General features: G+C 38.8%; 1 protein-coding gene across 17 annotated transcripts in view; it reads left to right on the top strand.

Moving 5' to 3' along the window:
- Nucleotides 1–881: 881 nt before the first annotated feature.
- Nucleotides 882–27,607, top strand: part of RPS6KA3 (ribosomal protein S6 kinase A3) — a 112,083-nt gene continuing 85,357 nt past the window's right edge. For 3 of the 17 annotated variants that reach the window (XM_070603532.1, XM_070603524.1, XM_070603527.1), the window contains exons 1-2: nucleotides 5,197–5,233; nucleotides 27,298–27,390. Coding sequence is in view for 1 of the 17 variants with exons in the window: in XM_070603520.1 (XP_070459621.1) it covers nucleotides 1,317–1,385 (69 nt within the window). In the remaining 16 variants the exon portion in view is untranslated. Of the gene's footprint in view, nucleotides 1,386–5,196; nucleotides 5,234–9,988; nucleotides 10,143–27,297; nucleotides 27,391–27,607 lie in introns of those variants that run through there. The other 14 variants (XM_070603530.1, XM_070603521.1, XM_070603525.1 and 11 more) reach the window with 13 other exon arrangements.

Raw genomic sequence — 27,607 nt, 5'->3', positions numbered from 1 at the left:
TCTGGGGATTGGGTTTCCCTAACCCAGGGCTTCCCTATCTTGGTCAGGAGGAGGAGTTAGAACCCCTCCCTCTCTCCCCCTCCTCCACCCATGGCCAGCCTGATTTTTTTAAATCTAATCTTTTATTTAAAGTCAACAGAGGAGCAGGAACCCCGGGTTCCTGCCAACAAGATATTTTTAAATAATTCCCTAACCTCTGCTGAGAGAGGCAGCCTTAAGGAACCTCCTTGTTTTCTCCTTCGAGAAGATTGACGCAACAGGGAGTGGGGGGACTTCGAGGGTCAAGGCTGAAGCTCGAGGGCTCTGAGGACTAGAGGGGCGACTCATGCAAGACGAATGAATTCCAAATATTAAAAATATAATACAAGAGCGTCAATTTGGAGAGTCTTGAATCAAATCGAGAGCCGAACCCCCAGGGTGCTCCCGGGCATGAAGCCTTCGGTGTCCCTGTCGTGGGGGGTATGGAGACAGGTCAGGTGAATGCCCAGCGTGTGACCCTGGAGAGGGCGGGTCCTGGGCCATTACGGGATGCGCCTATAGACTCCGCGCGCCTATACGCACCCACGGAGGACTCAGGCCGAAAAGACTCCCACGCCCCCTCCCGGGGTCCTTGGCACCAGACCGTGCCCCCTGCGCCTCGCTCATCTCCTCCAGCTGGGCGGGGACCCCTGTTTCTCTCCATCCCCAAGGAGCCTCCGACCAGCTGAGACCCGTAGCAGTCAAAGGCACCCAACCTTTCCCCACTCCTGCCTTTCCCCTCTTCTTTCCCTCGCCTCCCTCCGACACCCCCAGATCTCTCGGGTTCGCCCTTCCTGAAAGTAGGCGAGGCCCAGAAGCTGGGGCCGGGGCGAGGAAGGAGGGAGGAGCGGAGCGCGGCGGCCGGGGGCGTGTCCCCCCAAGCCCCGCCCCCGGGTGCGCGCGGCGGTGGCGGCGGCGGCCGAGCCTCGCTCTGAGAGACAGGTATCGCTTAGGCGCCATGTTGTGAGCGGAAGTGGGGGAGCGCGCGGCGGCCGCTGTTCTGCTGGGAGCGGGCGCGGGAACCGGCGGGGGGGGGGGGGCGGAGCTGTAGTCCCGGCGGCGGAAGGAGGAGAGGAAGAAAGGGGCGAGACCCGGTGCCCGGCAGCGGCGCGAGGCTCTCGCTCGGCGCGCGGACGTCTCCAGCCGGGCACGCGGCGTTCGAGGGTCGGTGTCGGCGCCGAGCCCTCTCCCGGGCAGCCGCCGCTGCTGCCGTGGGGCTCGGGCGGCGACGGAGCGGGGCCGGCCGCGGGGCGGGCGGGGAGGGAGGAGGCGGTGAAGGCGGCGGGCCGGGTGGGAAGATGCCGCTGGCGCAGCTGGCGGACCCGTGGCAGAAGATGGCTGTGGAGAGCCCGTCCGACAGCGCTGAGGTGAGTGCAGCCGGGCGGCCGGGGCTGGCGCGTCCCCTCCCCTCGCCCCCGCCGGCGCGCTCCCCACCCGGGAGCCGGCCACTCGGCCCCTTCCTCTGCCGCTCACCTCTCGCCTCGGTCTGGGATTCCGGTTTGGGTAGTTGAGGTTGGTCTCTTTGCTCTTCTGTTCCTCCCACCCGCACCCACACCTCCCCTCCCTCGCTCGGGGGGCTGTGGGGTGGCGGCGCGTGGGATTCGGAGTGGGCGCTGCGCTGTGTAAGGAGCCGATTGTGATCAACTTTGCGTGGGGGGAGCGGCAGGCGGAGCGGGGGCCGGCCCGGAGTTGAGAAGTTTGGCCCTGCCGGGTTGGGGGCTTCCCTGGACCCGGGTTACTTGGGGCGATGAAGAACTGGGTGGGGATGGGGTTCACCGGAGAGCAGGGACTCCCGAGTCTGGCCGGGGGAGGGGGTTGCTGCGGGGGCAGGTACAGCCCAGGGCAGGGGTGGCGACCTGGGGGGGGTTTCGGGTAGGGGTTGCAGGACAGCCCAGGGGGTTTGCCTCCCCCCATCTGCCGCAGCGGTTTCTGCTGCTGCAAGGGAAAAAGTAGAAACCTGAGGTCCCCCCCACCCCCGTTTCTGAGGTCGCTGAGCTCGAGGACCCCGTCCTCGTGAGTTTAACTTGAGTTTCCTGTCCATGGAGGTAAGAGGGTGATATTCAAGGAGACCAGCGGCCGCCGTAAAGGGCTTTCTGGTTCTCCTCGCCCGGGATCCTGGTGACTGTCCCTGAGACACCCTCCCGAGTGCCAAAACCCAAAGAATATACCCAAACAGGGCAAAGCAGAATTTCCCCGGACACCCCACGGCACCGAGCTTTTCGCAGCCGCCCCTGTCCCGGAACCAACTCGGGGTCTGCGAAAATAATCCAGGCAAGACCCATTCCAGGGCATCAGCGCTCCTCTCCGGAGTGGAAAATCAATTCCTGATGGTGGCGCGTCTGTGATTCTTCCTCCTGGACTTTTTTGCTGTCTTCTATCCGCACAGCGGACTTTGGGGGATTACAGGATGATAGGCTGCGTGTGTGTAATAGTTACTGAGTGAGTGACCCCATTTCTGGAAAGCATGACTGAAACGCGGGGGTGGAATGGGGCAGGCTCCGATGAGTGGTGTACTTGGCGGCCGCTGCTGCCCTGCCGGCCTCCGCAGTGTGAGAGGTGGATAGGGTTACTGGTTACGTCAGTAAGACCGAGGCTCAGTTTGATCTGAGATGCGGGACACTTGCATTGTCGGGTATATAATGGAAGAGGAGGGGGATCCGTGCAAATCGCTTTTCAGTTTTTTCCTGCTCACCTCCACTGCTGTATAAAATGTTTACTTGCTCTCCCTAACGCAAGCAGAGTTGCAATAGTGCTTACAATTGGTGCTTAGTATTTTGCGACTTGGATCGTATTTTCCAAACCCAAACGAAACGCTGCTCTTCAATAGAAAAGACATTGATATATGTTACCTAGATTTTTTTCTTAAGAGGAGTCATGTTTTGAAGGCTGGCAGAATTACGAGAATTTCATTTAAAATTATGTTAGCCGGTCTAATACTATAAATCTTTTATAAGAAACTCAAATTTAGAATGTTATTCATCCTTCGAATGGATAGTGTGAAAAGTAGTATGCCAGGGGGCTCTTTTCATTCATTTTTTTCCCCTCAGAAATTTTTTTGCATTAAAAATATAGCTAAAAGATTAATAAGATATGTTCTCAAAGTGCTGACCTTGTGGAAAGAAATTGAATTTGCTTTGAACCTGATTTTTAGATGCAAACCTTAACATTTGCAACTCATAATCATCCACATTTCTGCTTGGCACGTATCAATGTGCAAAAAAAAGTCATTTAAAATTCTACCTTATCCTTTTCTATGTAGCATACATTAGGATAAAGAAGGCACAAAACTGATATTTATTTAGCACTTATTTTATGGCAGATACCGTGCTACATGCTATTTCATTATGTTTCCTTGACCCAGCAGAGTAGGATTATGATCCCCATTGTTACAGATTAAGAAACCGAATCTCAGAAGTTAAGGGCCCAAAGATTATAAATAGTAAATGGCAGAGCCATAATTCAAAGCCAGGTGAATATAATTCGTGTACTTTGCTTTATATTACAGTAACTGCTTCAAATCCTTTGTGGAAAAATACAGGGTATAAATAAATAAGCCAGTAGTTAGAGGTCATGTATTTTTCAGAAACAATTGTGATATTATAAGAGGTCTCATTTGTTAAAGCAGTTATTTTGGTTACTGTCATGGTTTCCAGAACCTGGCAGATAGGACTCCACACTTTGCCATTTTCAAAGAATTTTCTTGATATTCTGCATGAGGTATGTCAAACTGAGCCAGTGCTGCCTAGATTTATTAAAACTAGATTTTAACAAATTGCCTTTAGATATTTTGTTGCCTTTGGTTGTTCAACTGTTTCAAGTAAATTGCTTCTGATGCAAATTTGGAAATATTGAAACCAGTAGGGAAAAAGTTGAGAATTTTCATTCAAAAGTCTAACATTGGGCTTAATATTATACCTCTCTCTATATATATGTATATAGTATGTAAGATTATACATTTCCTCCCCAGTAAGTTCTTATCAGAGAATAATTGTATTTTACGAGAGTCAAATCATTTTTTAAAATAGTCATTTACTTGAGTAAATACATCAAAAATTTTCTCTCCAGGCTAAAATATTTCAAGGTTGGTCTCTGTAGGAATTTACATTTATGGTCTCACCCCAGTAGACTGTGAACTCTTGAAAGCAGAGACTTTTATTTTTTCCTCTGTATCCTCAGCACTTAACACAGTACCTGGCACATACATATTATGGACCCAGTGGATGTCCGCTGAGTGAATTATGAAGGTCAGGAATAGGGTGGTTATCAGTCTTATCTCTGTCCTTATCATTTTATTCTTACATTGAAATACGAACAATCTTAAAAGACCTGAGGACCTCACCAGAAGTACAGGCAGTTTCTTCATTCCTTTATATGGCCTTCCTGCTTTAAGACCTCACATGAGTCTCATGGTACTCAAAACAAAAAAACCCTTGTGGTTGAACTCAAACATGGGTCAGAACAAGATAGGTTAGAAGTAGGCCAGATGTTTAAAGAAGCAAGTTTAGAATAATAAAAGAAGTACTATGTAAGCAAAGTCAAGATTGGTACAAGATTAAAAAACAAATAGCTTCCTAAATAGTCCAGGTGAGTTCAGAACTCTTTATTGAGTTATCCAAAGATGCTGGTATGTTTTTGAATATTTGTCTGTTGAGGAGATCGATATCAAGGAATTGTGGCTATTCTGTTCTACAAATTCCTTGCCACTACTGTCAGGGACAACATTTACTGGATCATAAGCCTGACCTAAAGTGACACTTTTTTCTTAGTTTCAGTAGAGTAAGGATAAATGATAGTAAACATAACTATGAACAATTTTCAAAAGTAATAAAATTAAGGATGTTATTTTGCTTTATAGAAATGTGTTGCCTAAAAATAGCCACCTCAAATTCCTTTAAATAACAAGTACTCATAATGCATTGAAAAATAACTATATAAATGTTTTCTTTATAAAATATGAGACCCTTGTGTTGGAAACCATCTTCAGTGGATGTGCAGCCATCTTTAACCTCAAAGATTATATTGGATTCTATATTACTTCTACTATATCAATATTAACTTTCTTATATTTCATCTGTAGGGAAAAACATTCTATTAAAGTATGATCATTGATTTTGAAAAAAATGTTTTATTAAGTTTCTTTTCCTTTTCCTGTTTCATTTTTACCACCTTTCAGGTTTTTTTCTTTCCCCCAATTGAAGATCTGAGGAGAGGACAGGTATTGTTACATGTCAACTGTCAAGTAACTGTGACACATTACTGAACACTTCATTGTTTTCAGTGATTATGATATAGGATGTCAGTTTTTGTTAAACTGAAATTTAGGAAAGTTTGCTTAATTTTGGCAGCTTGGTCCTATACTAATGGGTTGATCCCAAATGTGAAACTTCTTTGGTACATTTAAATTTTAAGATAAAGAGGTAAACTTATCTAATGAGAGAAACAAGTATAGGCAGACTTTGCCTTTTCTTTAGTATGTTTCTGGAAATCACAATGAGTATATCTGATTTTTATATAAGAAGAGTGGTATAATTGGGATGTGCATTCTTCACCAAGGACATGACATTTAGTAAATTATAAAATGATCAAAAATATAGCAGGTCATTTATCAAAAGTCCAAATTGCAGAAGAATTGTTCTAAAGATTTTTTAAAAATTTACTATCCACTAAAAAATTCATGCCATTGTGATCATTGACAAGACTTGCTCTAGAGTTCCGTGCTCAGGGACCTGTGATCTGCCAGGCTGTGAATGATGGGTGACGTCAAGTGGCCCGATTTGCCCGGTGCAAACTGGATGATGCTTTAGAGCCAGTGGTTAAGCTTACGGTGTACAACAGTGACATCTTGGTGGTCTCTTGGTAATGCATGAGTGTGATAGTGTTCAATTGTTTATATGTTTTGGTGGATAACAAGTTTTAAAGAATTGAAACGCAATTGTGCAAATATGTGTATTACATATCCCATTCCCCAATTCACATAGAACAAAACAAGCATTACTTGACGTAAGATTACTACTTGACATTAGATGCCCCCCCCTTTCAGAGTTGATACAATTTCCTGTGTCATTAATCTGGAACAATTACCAGGTCTCAGATATACTGGTTTATTATATTAAATAAATTGGTTATTTAATACCAAATAGCATGAAAGCAAAGATAAAACAACTATAAATCTTAATTTTTAAGTTAAATGTGTCGAGTTAACAAAATGAACACAAATATACAGTCATGTATTGCTTAACGATGGGGATATGTTCTGAGAAAGGTGTTGGCTGTTGTGTACTACACACCTAGGCTCCATGGTACTAATCTTAGGAGACCACCGTTGTATATGTGGTTTGTTGTTGACCAAAATGTCATTATGCAAGCATGACTGTATACATTTTATAAAACAGATTCAGGATAAAATCTGTCCATATAGAACATAACTATTATTTAACATATTTGGCCTATTTTGACTAAATACATTAGTTACTAGCAATTAAATATTTCAATTTTACTTATCTCCTTAAAATTTAGGAGGCACTTTGTTGGATAATTTGGATGTATGGCAAAGTGTTAAAGAACATAAGCTTTGGAGCCATAAAAACCTGGATTTGAGTCCTGGCTCTGCCACTTAATAACTCTGTAATCTTATGCAAGTTATTTAATATCTCTATGCTTCAACATCCTAATCTGTAAAACAGGGGTGAAAATAATATCTGTCTCATGGGGTTGTGGTGAGAACTAAATGAAATGATAATATATGTAAAGCACTTGGTTCAGCACATGGTTTGTTTAATAAATAATAGTTATAATGAATCATCTCTCTAACGGAACTGTCTGAGGAAGTTCTGTGTTTTTCCTCTGGGGTGACTTGTTCAGAATCAAGCAGAACAGTTAAAAATGATTTGCTTGATTGATCTGTTTAAACAGAGCCATTATAATATCTGAATATAATTGTAAGAGTAAGGTCAACAGAGATCTCTTGAATCTTGTCCTTTTTTGTGTTGTTCCCCTCTTCGATATTGTCTTTAAAGGGGGAAAGCACATAAAGAACATACCGAAGAATATATGTGGAAGAAGGAAGAGAGGAACGTATGTTCACATTTCAACATTGCTCAAATTGGAAGGTGTCTCACAATCCATGGCATGTTGTTGTTTAATTAGCAGTGGGTTTTTTCCTTAGTGATATTTAAGATCATAGTATATCTTACACATGATGTCGTCTTATAATTAATGAAATCTGGTACATCCTGTAGGTCAACTTCATGAAGGAAGTATATCCCTGAAGAAATGGATAAAGTCAATATATAGGGCCAATAAGTACGATTTTAACTTATTTTCTGAAGCATACCAAAATAAAATGTGCACACCTTTTTAGATTTTAGGATCAGTTCTGTTAATTTCATTTTTAGGGACAGAACTTAATACGGCACACCTCCTTCCTCATTACTCTAAACACATTTGTTCTTGTTATTTGAATATGCCATGAGTAACTGGGTTTTCCTGTTCAGAAATATAATCCTTTGGATTTGGTTTGTTATGTGTTATTGGTACTTAAGGAACTTTAAATAGTACATACTATTTTTAACTGAGAAGTCTCTGGAATGTTAAAGGTGTATCTGTGCCCCAACAACCATCTCCCTCCTCCAAAAAAAAAAAAACATAGGAGCGTGGCATAATCAAGTAAAATTGGGAATTGTGGAGTTAAACAAGATTTGACCAATTTCTTTACTGCATAACTTCTTAGAACTTTCAAGATGATGATGTACATGATGAATCTGCAAAAAGGATATAGCCCACAGCAGTTGAGACTTGATGTCAGAACCCCTTTTTCATGAACCATCTATTGAGGTCTCAAAGGACACAAGTGCTTTGCAGAACACAGTTTTGGAAAGTCTGATAAATACAGTAACATGATCCAGTATTGCCTGGAAATGAGCTATTGTGTTTAATTGTCTGTATCAAAGCTTCTTTTTTTTTAACTGTTGAGAGTTTTTGTTTCATTTTGCATTGAAATCTTTCTAAATTAAAATTGTATGGCAATTTTCCATGTGAATAGTGGACAAAAAATTTAAGTATAATAATTTAAATAAAAGTTTAAAATAATTTAAACTTTTTTATTCAATGTTCTGAAAATTGATGGTCATATTCTACCTTAATATAAGCTAATTGCCCCTACTAATGGCCCCTACGCTGACTTGCTTTGTACCTTATACCTAATATTCATAGTTTTTGAAAACTCTCTTTTATCATCTGCTACTTTATGCTGCTGTCATTCTGCCTACCTCTCCCATTCTCCTTTTTAAATTAATTGCTTCTAACTTTCACTTAATAGAAAACAAGTAGCTAGGGTTAATGATATTTTGATGCAACCATTTCTAACTTGGGAACAATGTTACTTCATCTTAAAAAAGCAATTTACACTTACAGTTTACCAAATAATGTAAAATAGCATCCTCCCCCTTTTTCTGATCTCTGCCCGTCATGTACACATACCTCTGGAGTCAGGGGTATTTGATGGGCATATTACCTACTCATAAACAGTGATTTTTATGCTTCGGCATACCATAACAGAATGGCTCAATTACTAGCGTTGCCTACTCTGCATCGTTACCTTCCTATCTCAAAGGTGTCAGCTAGAAAGGAATGCGAATGAACTAAAGAACAGGCAGCCACAAGACCAAAAGCTGGCCTACTGCCCCACCTGGAGTCAGGTCTCCACATTGTCTTTTGGGGGTTTTTTTGTGGGTTTTTTTTTTTTTTCATGTGATAGTTCTAGTTTCCTGAATATTAGATACCCTACATTTATGTGTAAATCCAAAGGCACCTTTATATTTCCTGTTATTCTTCTACTCTATTAATATAAATTGAATTACAGCAACAGCATAACAAATCAGATTTACCCATCTTAACTAATATATTCATGTTTTCTTACATACCTTAAAAACTAATTATGTTTTATCTACCATGTAAATTGATTTTTATAATCTTGCATATGACGATGACCTCATCTTCAAATCTGACCTGGTCATCTAGATTTCTGTGAGCTTGCCTCTAATCCTTTGGTCCACAAAGCTTGTTATAGGAAACTTGGTTCAGTCATTTGATATGTGTTAGAAGCAGATGTCAAATGATAGCCTGAAGCAAAAGATCATTTTGACATTAATAGATTGAAGTGCATCTCAAGCGCAGTGTTCAGGGAGAAATATTCACTCCAGAAATCTTGTAGAACCTATACTAAGAACCTAATTTACCTAGAATGTTATTTCAGTTCTTCACATTTAGAAGCAGAGGAGTCCACCTGAAAACAATAGAAAATAGTGGGAAAGATTTACTTAAAAAAAGCAACTTCCCTTTTAGCACCATTCAGTAGCCACTAGTCACATGTGGCTATTGAGCGCTTGAAATGCGGCTAGTGTGGCTGAGGAACTGAATTTTAAATTTAATTTTAATTTAAATAGTTACGTGACTATTGGCTACCCCATTGAACATCACAGTTCTAGATTATAGGATTAGTACAAATTGAACCCTTTTTTCCTACACAAGTGTTTTTCAACCCTACCTTCTGTTATTTGTATTTTGAAATTAATAGGCTAAAGCTTTTTGTAAATTAAAAATATATTTAATATGCTTTTAAAAATTATGTTTAATCAGCTTTGCCTTGTCCCTCTTCTACCCTGAAGATTTTGATGAGCCCTCCTGGGTGGTACATGCCCCTCAAATCACCATTCTGTACTCTCTATTGCTTTACTAGTTTTACAGTGACATTTCTCATTCAAGTGATAACACTGAAGCATTGGGGATATTTAGCTTTACATTGCATTATGTAAAAAAAGTATTGCATTACGTTCACTATACTGTGCTGATTAATACTAGAAAAGTAGATTGGTACATCTTGGAAACTAACATTTAGTCAATGCCCCCTCTGACTAGACACTTTGTGTATATCAACTTGAATGAGGTAGACATAATTATCCTCAACTTACAGGTGAGAAAACTGAAGCCTAGAGAAGTTAAATAACTTGCTCATGGTTGCACAGCTAGTAAGTGAAGGAGACAGGATTCAAACCCAAGTCCAACAGATTGCAAGTTCCATTGACTTTCTACTAGACTGCCCTGCTTGAGTTGAGAACAGCATATAGGTGAGTGACTCAGTCTGGATGAAATCTCCTGCAGAGGAGAAAGGTTACAGGTGGTTTGTATAAGTAGATATTTTTATGGGAATGTATAGGTAGAGTTAGAAAAGTTAAATCAATATTACTCTCCAAATACAACATGGGTTAAACAGACTTTTGTGAGCTAGCCTGAGAAACAGCATTTGTGACATTCTATAGGAAAATGTTTTGAGATTTATAAACAGCTATCTAACAAATGAACATTTGAAACAAAAACTGCAGTGTTTAGGAAAGGGAGGCTGCCTAGGTGTTACTTAACAGCTCTCCGTACGGAAGCCCCTGGGTGTGTGCTTGAGTAACTGTGCTGTTTGTTAATTGCAGCTTATTAAATCATTACTTCTTTATATTTGCATCTTCTTTTCAGAAAAGTCCATTTAACATTCCCTCAAAGTGCCAGAAAACAGGATCTGGTTCAACCTGAAAAGTTGCCAATTATCTTGCTACAGTATCAGAAAAGGAAATTTAAAGAAAAGTTACACAATCATTGGTGTTTTTTTTTTTTCTTTGGGTTTTTAAACTGTTAGGTCAAATAGCCCTAATTAATCTCTTTTAAAATTGAGATAAGATATACATACCACAAAATTCACCCTTGTAAGGTATACAATTCAGTGGTTTTTAGTATATTCACAAGGTTGTGCAACCATCACCACTATCTAATTACAGAACATTTTCATCACCCCCAAAATAAATCTCATACTCATTAGCAGTCACCCCATATACCCTCCTTCCCCTAGCCCCTGGCAACCAGTAATCTACTTTCTGTCCCTGTAGATTTGCCTGTTCTGGAATTTCATATTAATGGAATCATACAATATGTGGCCTTTGTGTCTCACATCATTAACATGAAGTTTTCAAGGTTCATCCATGTTATGACATGTATCAATGCTTCATTCCTTTTTATGGCTGAATAATATTCAGTTGTATGGATCTACCACATTTGTTTATACATTCATTGGTTGATGGACATTTGGGTTGTTTCCACTTTTTGGCTATTATGAGTAATGCTGCTATGAACATTCATATACAAGTTTTTATGTGAACATATGTTTTCAGTTCTCTTGGGTATATACCTAGGAGAGGAATTGCTGTGTCATATGGTAAGTCTATATTTAACATTTTGAAGAACTACCAACTTGTTTTTCAACTTGCTTGTACCATTGTACATCCCCACCAGCGGTGTATGAGGGTTCTAATTTCTCCACATGCTCACCGACACTTATTATTGTCTTTTTCATTATAGCTGTCCTAGTGTGTATGAAGTGGTATCTCATTGTGGTTTTCATTTGCATTTCCCTAATGACTAAGGATTTTAAGGATCTTTTCATGTGCTTATTGTCTACTTCTGTACATAATTAATTATTGTGTTTATTTCCTTACTGAGTTTGGAGGCTTGACTGGAGTTTTGCTCTAATGCTGTTATAGAAGATCCTTATCTATGTTATGTTATATACATAGTTCTTCTCTGAAAACTTGGTTTCAATTTGTGCTTTTAAAAGATTGTCTTCATTTTTAGGTGTGATAAATACAAAGCTTTTCCTAGAACAGTGATTTTTCCAACTGGGTTAATAGAGTCCCACCTTCTATGGAAGTACCTTAGGATACCTTATCACCTGGGCCACTCCTTCTCCCAGCCAGAGCAGAGTTCCTAGACAAACAGAACAAGGGGTTAAAGGTTAATTATGGAAAGTTATAGAAAGAAAGCAAAGATTGAGGCAGTGATAATTTTCCTTAACAGTCTCCTCAGTCTTGTTATACTATTCTATAGTTTCTTATTTAAAGCAAGAGTGCAGGAATTAATTGAAGGTCAATACAAACAAAAGGTCTAGAATCTTTGAAATTAAATATAAGTCAACAGGTAAATCAATTCTTTTCAAGAATCCATCTCTTAAATAAAGTGAGATATATAGGTGTTCCATTTAAAGAAGTAAAAATGCAAAACAAAAGCCCTGTTTGCCTCCTTTCTTTCAAGTTCCTGCTGGCTATTGGTAGAATTCAAGAGGAATAACTATCACAGTGGATGTTGATAGCAGTAAAGGGGGTTACTTAAAGAGAGAAATGTCACAGTCAAGTTAAAAATAAGATTTGCCTTGGATTATTAAGAAAAGGAGCTCCTAAATGAGTTTTCAAGTGATCTTTCCCCCTGGCTGTTCTGAGTGTGTATAGTGTAGCATTAGGTGATAATGAATGAAATAGAGTTCTTTCCTTTGGAATATTATAGTCTAAAAGTACTGAGGTGGACAGGCAGTTGAATAACATGAAGCAGGCTAAATTAGCCAGGAATAACATAAACAAACATAATTGAATCTTTAGGGGAAAATTATGATCCATGATGTTACGGCAGTTTTTCATAGTGCATTTTTAACCATAATGTGGAAAGCTGGAAAATAAGTGTTATTACCTCTGACACTCAATTTAGTTCCTTTTAACACACACATACACACACACAAAGAAAATAAATGTTATTTTCAACATAATAATGAGTCACTGGGAGGACACTTGTGATTCTGCCAAGATGGAGGAGCCCTACTTCTCCAGGGTCCTCCTTTGCAACTAAAACACCTTAGACATAACACAACAGATAAGCACAGGAACACCCTGAAAGGTGGAAATAAGAAGGCACACTGCACACAGACTCTAGGACTCAAGGAATGACACAGATAGTGTGTTCCTTGAGTTTTCTTATTGTCTCCCATATATCCTGGTCAGGGTGCTGTTAAAGCCTCCAGCCTGGGACCACCAACAGGCATAGACAGAAAGGGCTCTAAGAAAAGCCTGTTTTCTTTAGCCAGATGACTGGGGAAAGGGTAGCCTAACAATAGTAAACCTTTTTGGTAGTACCCACCCTCCTATAGCCAAACGCCAACAGAAAAATCCCACCCTACTCCAAAGAAGCAAGTGGCAGTGCTCTGATTCCACCACCCAGTGGAGTTGGCTGGACACATCAGGGACCTAATCTCTCATTCCTTGCCTAGCAAAAGCAGACAGAACTTTGATTCCCCCTATTGTGGGGGCAGGTGTGTTTAGCAGGTTGAGCAGGGACCTGATCTTCCCTCACTCCCCCATCCCATCCCTTGCAGAAGGAGGTGATACTCTCACTAGGGTAGTGTGAGTGGGGTCCAGCATCCAGGCGAACTTCACCCCAACCTGGAAGCAATGAGACTTAACAAGGTGGTATGAGGCAGGGCTAGTCCCCAGTAAACCTCCCCCTGCCCTATGTCATGAGCAGCTGAGCCTCCACCCTCACCCCAATATCAACAAGGCAAAACAAGATGGTTGGAGGTGGGCTAGTCAACACTGCTTCCTCCTTCCCCTAATGTCAGTGGGGCCCAGTGGGGAGCTGAGCCTCCATCCCCATCTGGCATCTGCAGGGTGGAACAAAGTGGTGGATGGCAGGGCTGGTTGGCACTCCACTTCACCCTCTCCCCTTCCCTGTTGTCAGCTGGGCCCTTCAGGGAGCTGAGCTTTCCACCTTACCTTGCAGCAACAAATCAGTGCGAGTCAGATCTCTGCTTGCCCTCTCCCTGTTGTCAGTGGGGTCTGTCAAGGGGCTGAGCTTACACCCCTCCTCAGAGGCAATGAGGTGGTGTGGGTTGGTGCCCTACTTTCACTAGGACCAAGAGTGGAGCTGAACTTCCATCCCACCTGTCTGCAAAACAATGTGAGTCATTGTTCCACTTTTGCCAGGGTGGTGTTGGTGGGACCCAGCAGGAAGCTGAACATACACACTCACCCTGCCCTCACACTACACCTCAGTTGGTGGACTGCCTACTAAAAAAGATTAAATAGGATCCAGATTCTTATGATCTCCAAAACGTTCATTACACAATTGAAGATCTCTTATACTAAGAGCCAGGAAAATCACAACACGAATGAGAAAAAAGTCAACAGATGCCAACACTGACATGCTTCAGATCTTGACATTATCTGGCAAGGATTTTAAAACAGCCATCATAAAAATGCTTCAGTGAGCAATCACAAACACATTTGAAACAAATGAAAAATTAGTCTTAAGAAAAGAAGTAAAAGATACAAAGCAGAAAATGGAAATTTTAGAACTGAAAAATACAATAACTGAAATAAACTTGCTACATGGGCTCAACTGAAGAATGGAGACGACAGGAAAGAGTCAGTAAAATTGAAGATAGAGCAATAGAAATTATCCAATCTGAACAACAGAGGAAAAATAAACTAAAAAAAAAAATGAAGAGAGCCTCAGGAGCTTGGGGAACATTAACAAAAGATTTAACATTCATGTCATCAGAATCTTAGAAAGCAGAGAAAAAAGGTGGACCTGAAGAAATAATGGCTGAAAGTTTCCAATTTGGCAAAAGACATAAACCTACAGATTCAAGAAGCTGACTGAACCCCAAATGAGATAAAACCAAAGTAATCCACACTCAGACACATCAAAATCATCCTTTGGAAATGAGAAGTTGTTTAATGGGTATAGAGTTTCAATTTTGGAAGGTGAAAAAGTTCTGGAGATTGGTTGCACAACAATGTGAATGTATTTAACACACTGAACTGCACACTAAAAAAATGGTTAAGGTGGTAAATTTTATGTTACATGTATTTTACCACAATTTAAAAAATTTTAAATTGGACTAAAAGTAAAAGCAAAGAATCTTGAAAGCAGCTAGAGAAAAATGAGCTATTACCTATAGGGGAACAGTGATTCAAATGACAGCAGACCTCACATGGGGAACCATGGAAGCCAGAAGGAAATGACACACTGTTTCTCAAATGCTAAAAGAAAAGAACTGTGGTCCCAGAATTCTATACCCTGTGAAAATATCGTTCAGGAATAAAAGTGAAATCAAAGCAATCTCAGCTGAGGGAAAGCTAAGAGACCTGATCTATAGCAGATCCTGAAAGAATGACTACAGGTAGTTCTCCAAGCAGAAAGGAAATTATAAAAGAAGGATCTGGAACATCAAGAATAAAGAAATAAGAATAACATGAATTCTAGTCTCTTCCGGAAAATAGAAGAAGAGGAAACATTTCAGAACTCATTTTTTAAGGCCAATATTACCCTGATACCAAAACCTAAAGACAGTACAGAAAAGAAAACTACAGATCAGTATCCCTCAAGAACAGTGGGCTCACAGAAGACACAGAATCCTTGACAAAATGTTAGCAAAACAACTCCAGAAATGTATAAAAAGAACTATACACCATGACCAAATGAGTTTTATTCCAAGGATTTAAGACTGATTTAGTATTAAAAAAAGCATTTGATGTAGTCCACCATATTAAAAAGTTGAGGAGAAATCATGTTAATAATGCAGAAAAAGTTAAACTAAACACTTATTCATAATAAAAACTCAGCAAGCTAAGAAAAAAAGGGAACTTTCTAAACTTGATAAAGAACATTTACCAAAACCCCACAGCTAACGTCCTTAATGGTGAAAGACTGAATACTTTCCCCTTAATATCAGGAACAAGGTAAAGATGTCCACTCTTAGCACTGCTATTCGACATAGTGCTGGAAATTATTGCCAGCATATTAGGCAGGAAAAGGAAATAATGAAGGACAGACTGGAAAGAAAGACATAAAACTGTCCCTATTTGCAAGTGACACGATGGCCTCCAATGAAAATCCCAAGGAATCTACATAAAACAAGAATAAGTGAGTTCTGCCAAGCTGTAAGATACAAGATCAGCATACAAGAATAAATTGTATTTCTGTATACTAGTGATGAATGTGTGGGAACTGAAATGAAAAAGTACCATTTGTAATTGCTCAAAAAAATACTTGGGTATAGCTCTAGCAAAACGTGTAGGACTTCTATGCTGAAAACTAAAAAATGCTGATGAAAGAAATCAAAGGTCTAAATAAATGGAGAAGGGTGCTGTATTCACAGATTGGAAGACTCAACATAATAAAGATGTTAATTCTCCCCAAATTCTTCTATAGATTTAACACAAGCTTATTCTAAAAATTATATGGAGAGGTAAAGGAACTAAAGTATCAGAAATAAGATTAAAGTGAGAGAATCACTCCACCTGATTTTAAGACTTACTATATAGCTTCAGTAATCAAAATTCTGTGGTATTGATGAAGGGCTAGACATAGATCGGTGGAATAGAATAGAGAACTCAGAAATATATCCATACAAGCACAGCCAACTGATTTTTGTCACAGGTGCAAAAGAAATTCAATGGAGGAAAGATAACCTTTTCAACATGGTGCGTAGAGCAATTACACATCCATAGGTCAAACAACGAACCTCAACGTAAACCTCACATCTTATACAAAAATTAATTCAAAATGGAGCATGGATTGAAATATAAAATGTAAAACTATAAAACTTTTAGATTCTGGATCAAGGTGATGGAGTAGGAAGATCCTTAGCACACCTCATCCCATGGACACATCAAAACTACAACCACATATAGAACAACTATTGGTGAGAGCAACCTGAGGACTAGCAGAACAGATTTTCTACAACTAAGAATATAAAGAAAGAGCCACATCAAGATGAGTAGGAGGGACAGAGATGCAGTCTAGTCAGAACCCACACCCCTGGTCTGGCAACCCAGAAGTGGGAGGATATCACAACCACAGAGGTCCTCCTGAATGAGAGGGGCGTGAGCCCCACATTGAGCTCCCCAGTCTGGGAGACCTGCACCAGGAAGACCATCGCCCATAACATCTGGCTTTGAAAATCAACGGGGCTTACATCTGGGAGAACTGGAGGGCTATAGGAAACTGAGACTCTGCTCTTAAAGGGCACACACACAAACTCACTCACTCAGGGTTCCAGAACAGAGGCAACAGTTTGAAAAGTGCCTGGGTTATACACGAAGGAGATTCATTGACTAATTTTAGAGTGTGTGCCAGAAGGGTGGGGATCTGTTGGAGCTTTCTCCAGGGGTGGAAGAGCTGGCAATGCCTTGTTTTGTTTTGTTTTTGCTTTCCTTTTACCTAGCTGGCCTGACCCCAGCTGGCACCATTTCTGACACTCTCCATCTACCTTGTTAATACTACTCACCCTACTCTGATGTTCCTCTGCAGACCCACCCCGACCAAGACTCCTCCAAAGTGGCTCCTGCCCCACCCCATCTGGTGAGCAGCACCAACTGGCACTGGAGCCCCTCCAAAGTGGCTCCTACCCCACCCCATGCAGTGGGCAGCCCTGGCCAGCGCTGGACCCCCTCCAAAGTGGCTCCCACCCTGGGAGGCCGGCCCCACACACCAGTGCACCTGCAGCAATCACAGCCCAGGCATAACAGGAGGCTGCACACAACCTACATAGGGGACACGCCTGGAGTACCTGGCTTTGGTGACCAGGAGCAATTGCACTACTAGGCCCCACAGGACGCCTTCTACATAAGGCCACCCCTTCAATACCAGGACATGGAGCTGATCTACCTAATACATAGAAACATACACAGAGAGTTAGGCAAAATGAAGAGATGGAGGAGTATGTTCTAAATGTGAAAGAACAAGACAAAAACCTCAGAAAGATAACAAAATGAAGATAAGCAGTCTACCAGATAAAGAGTTCAAAGTAATAGTCATAAAGATTTTCACCAAACTTGGGAGAAGAATGGATGGACACAGAAGTTCAAGAAAGAGATAGAAAATACAAAAAAGAAGCAGTCAGCTGAAGAATACAGCAATGCAATGCAATAATAAATGAAAAACACATTAGAGGGAATCAACAGCAGATTAAATGATGCAGAAGAACAGATCAGTGATCTGGAAGACAGGGTAATGGAAATCGCCCAATCAGAACAGCAAAAAGAAAAAAGAATTTTTAAAAAATGATGATAAGTTAAGGGACCTCTGGGACAATATGAAGCATACTAACATTTGCATTATAGTGGTCCCAGAAGGAGAAGAGAGAGAGAAAGGGACAGAAAACCTATTTGAAGAAATAATGGCTGAAAACTTTCCCCAGCCTGGCAAAGGAAACAGACATCCATGTCCAGGAAGCACAGAAAGTCCTAAATAAGGTGAACTCAAAGAAACCCACACCAAGACACATTATAATTAAAATGTCAAAAGTTAAAGAGAGAACCTCAAAAGCAGCAAGAAAAAAACAGCTAGTTACATATAAGGGAACCCCTACAAGACTATCAGCTGAATTTTTAGCAGAAACTTTACAGGCCAGAAGAGAGTGGCATGATATGTTCAAAGTGCTGAAAGGAAAAAATTTACAACCAAGAATACTCTACCCATCAAGGTTATCATTCAGAATTGAAAGAGAGAGATAAAGTTTCCCTGACAAGCAAAAGCTAAAGGAGTTCATCACCACTAAACTGGCCTTACAAGAAGTATTAAAGGGACTTCTTTAAATGAAAACAAAAGGCCATAACTAGAAATAAGAAAATTATGAGAGAAAAAAATCTCACTGGTAATGGCAAACATCATAAAGGTAGTGGATCAACCATCTATATAGCTGGTTTGATGGTTAAAAGGCAAAATTAGTAAAATCATCTATATCTACAGTAATTAGTGGATACACAAAAATATGTAAAATATGCCCAAAACATAAAATGTCGGAGAGGGGAATAAAAAGGATGAAAGTCAAGAATTATCAGAAGACTTCACTGTATAGTTTTTTTTTATTTGAAAGTTAGGGGTTAGGATTATGCTGAGAACCAGAGGAAGCAGATGAAAGCTGGTGTTCGAGTTAAAGAGATGGAACTGGCTTAGTCTGGTGGGGCGACAATAATTTCCTGAGCCTGGGAAGAGGGTAAGAATCCTGTGCTTCCAAAAGTCTGTATCTGCATTCAGAGTCCCTAATGGAGGGCATCTGTGGGATACTATGGCATGTGGACTCTAAGCACTGCCGCTTGGAAGCAGCTTTCCCAATCTGAAAGACTGCTGAGAGGAGCCATCTGGGGAGAGGAGTGCCCATCAGATGGCAGAGGACCAGCTCTATGGGACTTTTGGCAGTGATGGTGCCCACTGCAGACTTGGGACCAGGCTTCTCCCATAGTCTGGCACTAGATTTGTCAAGGATTCTTATGTGAGCTCATGGGTTGGATGCCACAGAACCCTAATAATGACTGAAATTAGATTTATGTACTCTGAGACAGGTTTAATTTATCTAGGAAAAAAAAATTTTTTGCAATGTTGCTCAAATTTATTTCCACCATGTGGGAAATATCTATGCATGTGAACAAGAGCTGGAAGGGTGTATTAGTTTGGTATGATGGTAGATGATTTTCCCCTCTCCAAAAAAAAAAAAAAAACCTTTTAGAATTTATACATAGGAGAAAATCTTCAGGACTGTGGACTAAGAGTTCTTAGACCAGATACCAAAAGCACAATCCATAAAAGAAAAAAATCAATAAATTTGGCTTCATCAAGGTTCAAAACTTTTGCTCTATGAAAAAGAGCATGTTAAAGGGATGAAAAGACAAGCTACAGACTGGGTGAAAATATTTGCAAACCAAATCTGAGACAGGACTTGTAGCTAGAATATATAAAAAACTCTCAAAACTTAACAGTAGCAAAGACAAACAATCCAATTAGAAATTGGGCAAAAGAGATGAACAGACATTTCACCAAAGAGGATATATGGACAGCAAATAAGCATATGAAAAGATGTCAACATGGTAAGCTATTAGAGAAATGAAAATTAAAACTACCATGAGATATCACTACATGCCTATTAGAACAGCCAAAATAAAAAATAGTGGCAATACCAAATGTTGATGAGGATGTGGACAAACTGGATCTCTCATAGATTGCTGATGGGAATGTAAAATGATACAGCCCTTCTGGAAAATAGTTTGACCGTTGCTTACAAAACTAAAATACACTTAGAATATGACCTAGCAGTTGCACTCCTGAACATTTATCCCAGAGGAATGAAAATGTATGTCCACACAGAAGTCTAAACATAAATGTTCATAGCAGCTTTATTTGTAATATCCACAAATTAGAAACCAAATGTCCTTCAGTGCGTGAATGGTTAAACAAGCTGTGGTGCATCCACACCATGGAATACTACTCAGCAACTAAAAGGAATGAATTGTTGATATACATAACAACTTGGGTGAATCTAAAGGGAATTCATGCTGAGTGAAAAATGGTTACATACTCTGTGATTCCATTTATATAACATTCTTGAAATGACAAAATTGTAGAAAGGAGAGTGGATTAGTGGTTGCCAGGGTTGGGAAGAGGGGAAGGAGGGAAGTGGGTGTGGTTATAAAGGCAATATGCAGGATCCTGGTAGTGATGAACTGTTCAGTGTCTTTACAGTGGTGGTAGATCCAGGAATTGACACATGGGATAACGTGGAGAACACACACATGAGAACCTGCAAAACCAGTGAAATCTACATAAGGTCTGGGCCATTTGTACCAGTATAAATTTCCTGGTTTTGACAGGAAGTTATGTAAGATGTAACCACTGGGTTCAGAGTATATGGGACATCTCTGCATTATTTTTGCAACTTCCTGTGAATGTATGATTATTTATAATTAAAAAGTTAAAAGTCAGAAAGCATTAGATAAAATTTAATGTCTATTCTCAATTAAAAACTTAGTAAAATAGGAATAAAAGTGTGTCCTTAATATTATTAAAAAATAATCTCAGACCAATAGCCAGCACCATGCTTTTTTTTTTTTTTTTAAGATTGGCACCTGAGCTAACAACTCTTGCCAATCTTTTTTATCTTAGTTGCAGGTCCTTCTAGTTGTGGCATGTGGGGTGCTGCCTCAACGTGGCCTGATGAGCAGTGTCATGTCCGTGCCCAGAATCCAAACTGGTGAAACCCTGGACCTCACAGTGGAGCACGAGAACTTAACCACTCGGCCGCAGGGCTGGCCCCCAGTACCATGCTTGATGGGGACATATTATAGGCAATGTCATTAAAACTATACCTGCTGTTTTCATCTCTATTTTACATTCCAGAAGAGTTTGCTAATGCAATTAGACAAGGAAATCAGAGAGTATCCCAAAGAAGGTTAAAAGATTACTATTCATAGATGATAAAATCATCTACTTAGATAATCGAAGGAAACCACTAAAAAGGTTTGTTAGAACTGATGGTAGTCTAATAAGGTGGTATCAGAAATCAGTAAATCACTTTCCTAGTTAGAAATGATAATGGAAGAAAGATCTCATTCAAAATCGTGAAAACATAGAGGCTGGCCCCATGGCCGAGTGGTTAAGTCCACACACTCCATGGCAGGCAGCCCAGTGTTTCATTGGTTTGAATCCTGGGCTCGGACATGGCACTGCTCATCAAACCACGCTGAGGCAGCGTCCCACATGCCACAACTAGAAGGACCCACAACGAAGAATATACAACTATGTACTGGGGGGCTTTGGGGAGAAAAAGGAAAAAAAGAAAATCAACATAGTGAAAATGTTAAATGTCTGGAAATAAACCTAACAAGCAGAGGGCTGGAACTAAATGAAAAAAATTTCTCAGTTGAATTAAGGAATAATTTGAATAAATTGAGAGAAAAGCTATGGTTCTTTAAATTACTTTCAATAGGATTTGAGGTTTGTTTTTTTCTTATTGTTTATTTTTTAAGAATTGAGGATAACTTTTCCTCCTGTCTTGAATGAAATTCCCAGATTTTTAGTTTTTTAAAATTTCTTTAGGTTTCTTTTCATTATTTTATAACTTATCTGAACAGTTAATACTAACAATTTTTAGTAAAATGCTCTATTAATAGTGTTTATGCTTAATACATATGTAGCTAGAATTAATCATGGAGCTTTAATTAGAGACTATATTTCTGATTATTTTTTCAGAAATAAGCCTTGCTGCCAGGTTGTGTTTATAACTATGGTAGTTTTTAAATATATCTATGTACATATTTTTTAAATGAGTGAGTAGTTTGGATTGTTTTTTTCCTAAGTAAATTCAACTTCAAACTTGTGCTAAAACACTTTATGTTAAGATACGGTTAACACTACACAAATGGGAATTTTGATTGGATGTTAAGCTCTGATTTATTGTGTTTGAGCAAGCCCCATTCTGTCTCATTTCACTTACTTGCAAGATATTACTGCTGTCTTCTTTTGTTCATAAGGATGTTTATATGACTGTGTATAAGTTCAATTAGTTTAAATGATTGTTCGTTAACAGTTATGTTATCAATAATGTATTGGGTTCAGTTCAGCAAACATTCAAGCACCGCTTGTTTTACTGATGAGGAAACAAGTTCAGGTAATTTTGCCATAACCACATAGCAAATAAAAGCTTGGGCTTTGAAGCCCAGCATAATGGTGTATCTGTTTTAGATAGAAGGGCTTCATTAAGCTTCTGGAAACCAGAAATCATTAGACTTGTTCCTGAGACTCTTAAATTAGCCAACCCAAGTAATGCATTAAAGAGTTATCTAGTACTCAGGCTTTTAGCCCTAGAAATGGAAGTGGACGTATTAGGGTAAGGGACTCATCAGAATCCTCTCAAATATTTGTATTTGTCATTTCCTCTGGCATGTACAGGAGGAAAGAGAAGCTAACACTGAACACCCAAATAGCTAGGCATACTGAAGCTTACCACAACCCTAGCATAGCTAGTATCCAAATTTTGTGGATTAGAAAACTGAGATTCGTGTTAAGTAATTTGCCCTAAGTCACACCTATAATAAAGGGCAAAGCCAGGTTTTGAAATATGGTATGTCAGGCTCCAAAGCCCATGATCTTTTCTCTACACTGTGATTTCCTGGACTCATCTAATCACAGGAGTCCTCTAAGGTGCCTGTTTAAAAAATGAAATATGGAGCCACGGGGTTTCTGGAACTTATGATTCAGTTTCGGTTTGGGGTGAAGCGAGGTAATGTATCATTAACAGGAGTCTTAGGTGATTTTGATCAACAGGTCAGTTGGGGAAATACTACCAACTCCGTTGAATACTAAGAGGTGGGGTTTGAAGGTATTAGAAAGTCAGGAATAGGACTGAGAGTAGATAGAGGAGCTTAAAAAACAAGTTAACACTTTACTAGTTTTCAGTACCAGTAAAATAAGGATAGTAAGATTGGATTGTGGAAATTATAAAATTGCTTTAGTTTCCTTAAAAACAGAAAAACAATGTTTTTGTTCTGTCTTTGTTTGTTTGTTTTGTTGCTGAGGAAGATTTGCCCTGAGCTAACATCCATTGCCAATCCTCCTCTCTTCTTTGCTTGAGGAAGATTTGCCATGAGCTAACATCTGTGCCAGTCTTCCTCTATTTTGTATTTGGGTTGTTTCCACGGCATGGCTGACGAGTGCTGTAGGTCCATGGCCAGGGTCCGAACCCACAAACCTGGGCTGCTGAAGCGGAGCACACCGAACTTAACCACTACGCCATGGGGCCAGCCCCCTGAAAAACAATGTTTTATGTATTTTTAAAATTAGTACTTCTTTTTCAGGTGACGACATTTGTACAGTCCATTCTTTGGCATGATCTTTGTTTACACTTGGGTACAAAGGCACAACTGAAGGATATAGATAAAACTGTATTTTGGATGCAGGAGAGAAAGAAGGAATTAGAAATAACATTAAAACCAGCTTTAAATACAGAATCAGTAATTTCCTCAGGTGTAAAAACCCCACAAAATCTTAAATTTAACTTTACTCCTTAAAGTCACAGGATTATAACATTTTCAAGCTGAAGAGCTCTTAGATATCCACATATTTTATGCATGAAGAAACCACAACTCAGAGAGGCTTACAGGCTTACCCACAGTTATTGGCAGACTTTCAAATCCATGTTGGCCAAGGTTCCATCAAACTCTTACGGATTGCAGATAAGTACTAGAAAATAGTGACTTTTCTAAGGTCACATTTGCTTTTTATAAATAAATTTAGTGGCAAATCATGTTTACTTTATAGTCTCTATCTAACTTTATAGTTTCTTTCTCTTTTAATTGCCCTATTGAGAATATGAATATATTCAAAGGAATCTCTTAGGAGATTATACAATTTGAAATATTATATCTGATCAATGACATGTTATAAAAATGAACCATTACCTTCTTAGAATAGTTTATTTAACAAATGGACACTTTCAGAACATGTTGTGTTGAGGAAGAACTCTAGTTTTCTCCACTTTTTATTACAAAATTTTGTTTTGTAAATAAGGAAAAATTAGTGTAGCTAGATGCCTATACATGAATTCTAGCAGTAAGATGACAGTATTACTGTGTTGCAATATGAGCTTTGGATTCAGACTTGCATTCATTTACCTTATCTGCAAACTTAATAGCTCTGTGATCTTGGACAAGTTCTTAACTCTCAACTTTTTTCCTTCTCTACTATACATAATAATGTACCTCATGGTTTATTAATGATTAGTTGGGATTAAATGAGAGAATATCTGTAACATGGCTAACACTGTACTTTGAACAAAATAAGCATTGCATAAATGATGGCTTTAAAAAAATTTTTTTAAATTTTTTTTTAATTGTAGTAACATTGGATTATAACATTATATAGCTTTCGGAAGTACGTCATAATATATTTCAAATTCTGTGTAGATTACATCATGTTCACCACCCAAAAACTAATTATAGACCATCCCCTCACCTGTGAGCCTAATCACCCCTTTTGCCCTCCCTCCACTTCCCCTATGGTATTCCGCTGAGTGAAATTAGTCAGAGGGAGAAAGTCAAATACTGTATGATCTCACTCATAAGTAGAAGATAAAAACAATGACAAACACATAGCAATGGAAATGATGGCTTTTATTATTTATTTCCTTGAGCCAGTGGTTATTTAGAAGAATATTAATTTCTGAATGAGTGCTTTAATATAGTTCCTTACTCGGTTTTTTTATTGTAATCAAAAACTATGATTTATATGATTCCTGCTTTTAAGAATTTTTGGATTTACTTTATGGCCTAGAACATGGTCAACTTTATAACTTTTCATAGACACTTGAAAAGAGCCCATATTCTTTTTATATTATAAAATTCAATATCTACCTATTTGAGTATAAATTACTTGAAATGCTTTATCCTTATTTTGTTCATTATACTAGTTGATGTTAGTGCTAAAATTTCCCCTTCCATTTTGTTTCTGTTTATTTCATTTTATAGTCCCCAAAAGCATCTCCTTTTGCGTTTTGTGGTTAGGTCAATCTGTGATTAAATGTTCAATACTATTTTGCATTTATTATTTTTAATGACTTGTTTGCAAAAATAACACGTTAATTGTAGAAAGTCTGAAAAATAGAGAAACATACACAGAAAGAAATAAACATCTTTCTATTACTCTTATCACTATTAAAAGATTTAAATGTGATTAAGAGTAGGAGTTTTAGAATCAAATTTGGAGTTGAATTTAGTCTCTGCTTATTAGCCTTATGCAGACTATTAGACTTTTTCATTTATTCAACAAATATTTATTGAGCACCTACTATGTGCCAGGCGTTTTTGCTAGGAGCTGAGGATACAGTGCTTCAGAAGACTGGTGTACCCATCTTGGCTTAATTTCCTCGTTTGTAAATTAGTGATAATGCCTCACAGAGTTGTTAGAAGCATCAAAGATAATCTATAGTACTTAGCACTTGCCTGGTGCGTGGTAATTGCTCAGTAAATGATAGCAATTATTATTACTCTATGTAGTAAGTACTAATTATATTTTTAGTCCAAATCAAATGACCTTTTTAATCGGCCTAAGGTTTTTGCCTCACATTTTATTTTTGGCCTTAATATTACAAACACTTGCTTTCTTTTTCTTTATGCTTTTCTATACTTATCTGTTCTGTTTGGGTTTCTCTTTAAAGCAGTAAATAATTGTGTGGTGTTTTCAGCCTTTTTAAAAATAATGACCCAAGACACTTGAAGTTTTTATAATCAAGCATTTCAAACACATACCAGAGTGGAGAGAATAGCATAGTGAACCACCATATTCCCATAACCCAACCTCAAGCATGATCAAATCATGGCCAATCTTGTTGCATCTGTTCTCCCCTCTGCCCACCCCCCCCCCCCACACACACACGTACTCTCTGTCTTCCCTTTCCTGGTTCCAGTGGATTATTTTGAAACTAATGCTACATACATCAATTCAGACATAAATATTTGCATTTATATTTCTTAAATGATAAAGACTTTTTGAAACACGTAACTGCTATACCATCATCACTCATAAAAATGTCAGTAATTCTGTAATAACATTGACTATCCAGTAAGACATTTGGTTTTAATTAGACGCTTTAAACTTTATACTTCTTACATTATTACTTTTGGAATGATTTCTGTCATCTTGTTTTAAGTTTTTTATTCTTTCCTTATGGGTTTTTTCCCTTTTCCCATATGGATTGTTTTGTTTGAGGAGGTTATGAAATACTGAAGAAAGAATTATGGAGCTGGAAAGGCCTGGGCTTGAATCCTGCTTCCGCCATTCACTAATTAACTTTGCTGAACCTTGGTTTCCTCATCTGTAAAATAGGGGTAATTATACCTACCTCATGTTCTTAGGGTTGAGTGTGATACCTATTCCCAGTCTTTGCCAGTTATCTCCTCTGGTGATTTGGGCTGCAATAAATAAATAAAATTCTTGGTTATTGTATGGTTTTTCAAAACATTCCAAAATTTATATTTATTAGCTAATTGCTGAAAATAGTGGTTTTTAAATATCCTTTTAGGAAAGACAGAAAATTTAGAATCTTTTTTTCTCCTTTCTTTCACTACCTCTTTTATTTTGAGTCCATTAATTTAGCCTGAGGTTACAAATCTTACCTTTAACTTTCTAAAGTTTTATATTATTTATGTACTTATATCATTTATTCTTCATTATTGACCCTTTCTCAATTAGGGGGGTTAATTATTTTATTCAGTTATTTGTAGATATTAGGTTGGTGTCGGTATACTTCACCAGTTCTTTCCTACCTTAATGTTCTTGCGTTCTTATTTTGATTCTTTTTCAATGGTCTAGGACATATGTTTGAACAGTTTATGAAAAAAGATACTACCAGGATGGTGAAATTTTATGAGACTTTGCAGATCTAAGAATAATTTCCTGTGACCTTTGTATATGAAAAACTAGGACAAGGTATACAATTCTTAGATCATAACTTTTCCCTTTCAACTCTCCGTAAGTCATTGCTTCATTGTCTTCTGGCATTTTATTGTTACAGAGGAGAAATCTGACATCAATCTGATTTTAGTTCCTTTGAAAATAACCTATTTTTTTCTGCTTGTATGCTTGTAGGATTATATCTTTATCCTTGAAATTTAAAACATTTGCCAGGACATGTCTTGGTGTTGATGATCTCTGTTGAACCTTCTCAGTCTCCAGTCTCAGGTATTTTTTTTCAGAACTGGAAAGTATTCTTATACTTTTGATTGATTAAACTGCTCTATTTTTATTTTTTTTAGGAACATCTGTTATTCATAGATTATTTCTACGTCTGTCCTCCATAATTTTTTAATCTTTTCTTTCATTTTTTTTCATTTACTCAAGTTTGTCCTTTGTGGCATGGATTCTGTTTTCTGCAGTGTCAGTTCTAATACTTGCTTTT

Source organism: Equus przewalskii, chromosome X (assembly GCF_037783145.1).
Source record: "Equus przewalskii isolate Varuska chromosome X, EquPr2, whole genome shotgun sequence".
In the NCBI taxonomy this organism is placed as follows: domain Eukaryota; kingdom Metazoa; phylum Chordata; class Mammalia; order Perissodactyla; family Equidae; genus Equus; species Equus przewalskii.
This window is presented reverse-complemented; position numbering and strand designations above follow the sequence as displayed.